Source organism: Oncorhynchus mykiss, chromosome 3 (assembly GCF_013265735.2).
Source record: "Oncorhynchus mykiss isolate Arlee chromosome 3, USDA_OmykA_1.1, whole genome shotgun sequence".
NCBI classification, from domain to species: domain Eukaryota; kingdom Metazoa; phylum Chordata; class Actinopteri; order Salmoniformes; family Salmonidae; genus Oncorhynchus; species Oncorhynchus mykiss.
In genome coordinates, this window is record NC_048567.1 from 13,024,730 (window position 1) to 13,031,643 (window position 6,914).

The 6,914-nt window shown below is 40.3% G+C and overlaps 1 protein-coding gene across 1 annotated transcript; it reads left to right on the plus strand.

The window, feature by feature from the left end:
- The first annotated feature begins 595 nt into the window (after nt 1–595).
- Nucleotides 596–1,905, plus strand: LOC110503622 (zinc finger protein 678-like). The gene is made up of 2 exons (XM_021582058.2): nt 596–822; nt 923–1,905. Exon 2 carries the CDS (start codon nt 1,141–1,143, stop codon nt 1,903–1,905), a length of 765 nt encoding a protein of 254 aa, XP_021437733.2. The 5' UTR covers nt 596–822; nt 923–1,140.
- The last annotated feature ends 5,009 nt before the right edge of the window (nt 1,906–6,914 follow it).

A 6,914-nucleotide genomic window follows, 5' to 3' on the forward strand; every position in this document is an offset into this window, starting at 1 on the left:
AACCTTTTTTTGAGAATCTTTTTGTACATATGGAAAATTTGATCTATTATTTCAGCTCATGAAACATAGGACCAACACTTTTGCATTTTTTTTTGTTCAGTGTAGATTACTTGCTCAAATAGAAGCCTGTCTCTAATAATGGCCTATTATGTAGAGTGATTTAATAAAATAAATGCCTGGGACATTAATTTATGGTAATTTAAGACTACTAGCCTTGTTAGTTGAATGATTCCACTTTTGGCTAATTATCCATAATTGTGTGTTATCATCATTGCCTAGCAGCCTAAGTCTGCAGTGTTGGGTGTATAGGCTGTAATGGTCCTGGGATACACTGTATCAAAGTGCCATGAAAAGAAAGTGATTTTCGTAGCCGGTAAAGAGAGCATTTTCCTAACCTTAACCAGTCTCCTAACCTGCTACGAAAAAGTGACTAAAATATTGAAGTGCCTTGAGAAGAGTTTTCCTTATGGTCCCTGCCCTAGTCTAGCTCATCTTGGTAAGGCTGATGCTCACTGAGACTCTGCTTCTTTTTTCACTCAGAATGCCAGTAAAGAGGATATTAGAGGCATTTTAGTCAACAAGATGAAGATCAAACAACGTTCAAAAACTAAACCACTGCACAAAAAAATCAAGGGGACTAAACACCATGGAAACCTGGGTATAACATAAACTGAACATGACCCACAGTCAGGTGATGACTCCACCTGCAGAGATGAACCAGATTGTACCCAAGCACTCTCAAAGAGCACCAGTTCAAATCATCATTCAGATTCTAGTACACTCCACAAGGATCCTGTGGTAGTGCTAACCAGGTTGGCTGAGGTAAGTAGGATTAGTGTTTTCTAATGTTCCTAGTATTGTGGCAAGATCATTAAGATTGTTAATGCATACTTGTAGTTTCTGTATCTTTCTGATCCATAAGGTGGTGGTTAAGACACTTCTGAGAGACATTAAAGTGTGTTTGGTGAAGGAGGTGACAGATGTCAGGAAGGATGAAGACAACCATGGAGGCAGGACATACTGTTTAACATACTACAACAGTCTACTCCCAACAGTGCAGTTTAAATGGGTGATGGTTACTGGAACATTCATATTAATGTCGGCAAGGACTATTGATTGAGGAAAATTACATTTACCATTATGGTCTCCCCTTTTCCCTCCTCTTATCATACCCATCTCTTCTATCCCTCACTCTCAGGTTCTCCTCAGTTCTTTCCTTGTCCACACTGCACCATCTCCTTTACTGATTGTTATTTCCTAGAGAATCACATCAAGAACAAACACCAGAAGCAGTACCTGGCCATGTTGAAAAGCCAAGTCTCAAAGAGTAAAAGAGTGTACGGCCCCACACACAGCTGTCTCCACTGTAGCTGCATGTTCCATACACCACGACAGCTAGACATTCATACCCGCCAGGCCCACCCCTCTGCCCGTCCCCAGAAACCTGCCCCTCCCCGGAGAACTGGCCGTCCCCACAGGGTTCAGGAGAAATTCCACACCTGCCCACAGTGTTCCCGCAGATTCAAGTATCTGGGCAGCCTGCTGAAGCACTGCAAGAGTTTGCACAACATATCCATTGTTCTCACCGATGGACACATCAGTTACGCGGACTGTGAGAAGAGCTTTGAGAATTTCTGGAGCCTGGGGCCTTACCGGTGTCACGAACCAGAGGGTTCTAGACCTAAGGACACTAAACAGGTGATCTGTTTGGAAGTCGGCTTCCAATGCTTAGATTGTGGCAAGATCGTCACTACTCTTACAAGCCTGAACAGTCACATGCGCATCCACACTGGTGAGAAACCTTATGTCTGCAAGGAGTGCGGCAAGTGCTTCTCAGATACCAGCGCTTACCGTTATCACTTGTTAATACACAATGGGGTCAAGCCATTCAAATGCCAGGACTGAGGGAAGGATTTCAAACAGAAGTCGCTCCTCAGGAAGCACATGACTGTTCACGCTGGTGAGAGGAAGTACTCTTGCTTCCAATGCGACAGGCAGTTTTCCTGAAGTCTGAAGCTTCACCTGCGCACACACTCAGGGGAGAGACCTTTCAAATGTACTGTGTGTGGTAAAGACTGCTGACAAATGTTATCTGAACACACACGTGAATATCCACAATAACCAGAAAAACTACCATTGTGGGGTTTGTGGGCAGAAGTTCATAAGGATTGGGGTGCTGAACATACACCTGCGCTCACACACCGGTGAGAGGCCTTACCATTGTGACAAGCAATTTGCCGGACTCGACCACCTGAAGAACCACCAGCGCACTCACACAGGTGAGAAACCATACACCTGTACAGAGTGCGGTAAAAGCTTCACTCAGTCTGGAGATCTGGCTAAACACAAGCGCCACCACACTGGGGAGAGGCCATTTGAATGTTGTGAATGCCACAAACGGTTTATCTGCTCAAGTTCTCTGACCCTGCACATGAGGACCCACACTCACCGAAAATCCACAATGGGAAACGTTATTCCTGTCCCCTCTGCTTTATCAGCTTTGCTCGCAAGTCCCACCTCTCCAAATACCTGCTTAGATGTCATAAACCTAAATGATAATGATCTATGTTTTTAACATAACACATTTTATGAAGCTGTTACTCTTATGAATTAATAGGAGTGGAGTCCGATCTCTTGTCAGGGATGGATGTGTGACCACAAATGCTAACGAAATGTTGCTCCCCTGTTTATGATAACGCCACAATGGTTTAGCAGTCCTCCAGTTGGGTCACCCATTGAGCTCCATGTATTGGGACAGTGACATGTTTTGGCTCTGTACTTCATCACTTAGGATTTGAAGTGATACAATGACTGAGGTTATAGTGCAGACTGTCAGCTTTAATTTGGGGGTATTTTCATCCATATCAGGTGAACCGTTTAGAAAGAACAGCACTTTTTGTACATATTCCCTGCTCGTTTTAAGGGAAACGTTAAATTATTTGGTCCCATATTCCTAGCTTGCAATGCTTACATCAAGCTTGTGACTGAATGCATTTGCTGTTTGTTTGGGTGTGTTTCAGAGTATTTTGTGCCCAATAGAAATGAATGGTAAATCATGTATTGTCACTTTTATTAAAAATAAGAACAGAATGTTTTCTTCTATATTAGTGGCTACCATGATTACGGATGATCCTGAATGAATCGTGATTAATGAGTGAGAAAGTTAAAGGCATAAATATCATACCCCCTGACAATATCTTAAGCTCCCATGTTATTGTAATGGTAAGAGGTTAGCATGGGGTATAATATGTGTGTGTCTGTACTCTTAACTAATAGTCCTGAATACATTGTGAATATCGAGTGAGAAAGTTATCATGGTAGCATCCAACAAGTTTGTTACTTTACTATCTTGATGTAATCATTTGGTCCCTAGGAATATGGGACCAAATACTAAACTTTTGACTACTTCACTACACAAGTGAATTTGTCCCAATACTTTTGCTCCCCTAAAATTGAGGGACTATGTTCAAAAAGTGGTGTAATTTCTAAACAGTTCATATGGATAAAAATACTCAAAAATGAAAGCTGACAGTCTGCACTTTAACCTCATAGTCATTGTATCATTTAAAATCCAAAGTGTTGGAGGTACAGAGCCAAAGGAACAAAACAAAAATTCACTGTCCCAATACTTTTGGAGCTCAGTGTATATTAGGTTGTTACTTTTGTTTTATGGTTATTTGTTTTTAACCAGTAAAATTGTATCTACATAATCCCCAAAAGTAATTATCATGAGGGCCATGAACAATAACTAGTAATGCTGTATACTCAAAGAAGGAGTTTTATCTAACTTTTCTGGTAAAAAAAAAAAAAAGTTAAATTACTGAGATGGTCACTTTGAGGACACAAGCTCAAGTACACAGTACAAATATGATGCATAAAGTTTCATTGTATTTCCTATTCAACAGAATTGTATGAATAAGGCTTGAAATGACTTGCTTTCTGAATATAGCATAAATAAATTATAAAATGACAAAGATTTCATGTTCCTTATAACTTTAAATGACATATTTGTATGTTTACTGTCAATGTTTGCCCCCATTGCTGTGAACGTCTCACAGAGCTCTACATTGGCTTCATGAACTCATTAGGAACTCTCCTTTCATTTCATATTAATATTTTTTGTTTAAAATCTATGAATTATTTTAGATTATTGGCTATAAATCAATCTCTGAATGTGCAACTGTGATGAAACCACTCCTGATGCACTATGATGCAAGCATTTTAGGCATGTCAGTGGCTGTGATGTTGGGTTCAGTCAGGAGCTGGAGAGTTGGAAGAGCAATTGAAATGGTAGAAGGGACATCCCAGCTTCAAGTGGTCTAAGATTTCATATCCTACGTTAGAGGGTCTGAACCTGTACCAGAACAACAGAGGTCTCCCGAACGGGACCTTAAGTCTAAGAGGTTTTAAACACTAGTTGTTTTTGTATTTTTTTATTTGCTCTTTAAACAACAAATAAAATAAACTGATGTACAGAATATGGTTTTATGACTGATTGTCCTGGTGATCCGTAGGTGATAATACATTCTGAAAGATCTTCAGTTTTTTTTGCTTTGTGTTTTTAGTGTATTCCTTGATTTGGAAAAATAATTTATGTAATGGTCTAGTATTCTTAGATAAATATGTTTCTAAGTTAATTAGTTAGAGACCACATGATTTGTTTCAGTCCATACGCCGTCATTGGCCGTTTTCTTTGTTTATTAAACCTTTATTTAACTAGGGACGTCAGTTAAGAACAAGTTTTTATTTACATTGACGGCCTAATCCGGACGACGCTGGCCAATTGTGCGCCACCCTATGGGATTCCTGCTCACGGCTGGTTGTGATACAGCCCGGGATCGAACCAGGGTCTGTAGTGACGCCTCTAGCACTGAGATGCTGTGCCACTCGAGAACCCTGCACTGGTGGTGATTTATTGCATTACCAAACATTTGAACATGGCTGACAAGCATATAGTATTATTTATCTCTCTCTGTGTATGTTTGTGTGTGTATATACAGTGCATTCGGGAAAGTATTCAGACTCCTTCACTTTTTCCACATTGTTATGTTACAACCTTATTCTAAAATGGATTAAATACTTTTTCCTCAGTTTAAACACAATACCCCTTAACGACAAAGCAAAAACAGGTTTTTAGAGTTGAAAAAATGAAATTATATTTACGTAAGTATTCAGACCCTTTACTCAGTACTTTTGTTGAAGCACCTTTGGCAGCGATTACAGCCTTGAGTCTTCTTGGGTATGACGCTACAAGCTTGGTACACCTGTATCGGGGGAGTTTCTCCCATTCTTCTCTGCAGATCCTCTCAAGCTGTGTCAGATTGGTTGGGAAGCATCATTGCACAGTTATTTTTAGGTCTCCAGAGACGTTCGATCGGGTTCAAGTCCAGGCTTCTGCTGGGTCACTTAAGGACATTCAGAGACTTGTCCTGAAGTCACTCCTGCGTTAGCTTGGCTGCGTGCTTAGGGTTGCTGCAGACATTTTTTTGGTACCCTTCCCCAGATCTGTGCCTTGACCAAATCCTGTTTTGGAGCTCTACGGACAATTCCTTTAACATCATGGCTTGGTTTTTGCTCTGACATGCACTGTCAACTGTGGGACCTTATATAAATTAAATTAAATTGTATTGGTCACATACACATGGTATGTAAGCAATAAAGTGGAGCGAAATGCTTGTGCTTCTAGTTCTGACAGTGCAAAAATATTTAACAAGTGATCTAACAATTCCACAACAACTACCTAATACACATAAATCTAAGTACAGGGATGGAATAAGAATATGTACATATAAATATATGGATGGGCCATGACCGACCGGCATAGACGAGATGCAATAGATAGTATAAAATACAGTATGTACATCTGGGATGAGTAGTGAAAGATATGTAAACATTATTAAAGTGGCCTTGAGGTATAAGCTATTTTTCAGTCTTTCAGTCTCAGCTTTGACGCACCTGTACTGACCTTTCCAAATCATGTTCAATCAGTTGAGTTTGCCACAGGTGAACTCCAATTAAGTTGCAGAAACATCTCAAGGACGATCGATGCACCTGAGCTCAATTTTGAGTCTCGTAGCAAAGGGTCTGAATACTAATACTAATGTAAATGTGATATTTCAGTTTTTTATTTGTAATACATTTACAAAAATGTCTAAAAACTTGTTTTCGCTTTGTCATTATGGGGTATTGTGTGTAGATTGAAGAGGGGGAAAAACAATTCAATACATTTTAGAATAGGACTGTAAACATAAAATGTGGAAACGGGCCTGAATAGTTTACGAATGCACTGTATATATTGTGTTTTTATTTTATTTAACTTGGCAAGTTAGTTAAGAACTAATTATTATTTACAATGAAGGCCTACACAAGCCAAACCTAGACCACGCTGTGCCAATTGTGCGCCGCCCTTTGGAACTCCCAATCACGGCCGGTTGTGATACAGCCTGGATTCAAACCAGGATGTCTGTAGTGACACATTTAGCACTGAGATGCAGTGCCTTAGACCGCTGCGCCACTCGGGAGCAATATAGTGCAGACATCGGTCTACGGTGCAGACTAGTAGCTAGCTTGCTACAGCATTAACAAAGAGGCCAGTGCCATAAAAGGCACTTTCTGACATGGTAGCAACCCGCAACATTATGATCATGTTGGGAATAGATCACTGATATTGCTGGTGGTTTGTTTATAAATAGACGAGCTAGCTATTTACAATGATGGCCTACCAAAAGGCCTCCTGCTGGGATGGGGGCTGGGATTAAAATATAGGACAAAACACATATCGAGACAAGAGAGACAACACCACATAATGAGAGGCCTAAGACAACAACATAGCATGGTAGCAACATGACAACATGGTAGCAGCACAAAACATGATATAAATATTATTGGGCACAGACAACAGCACAAAGGGAAAG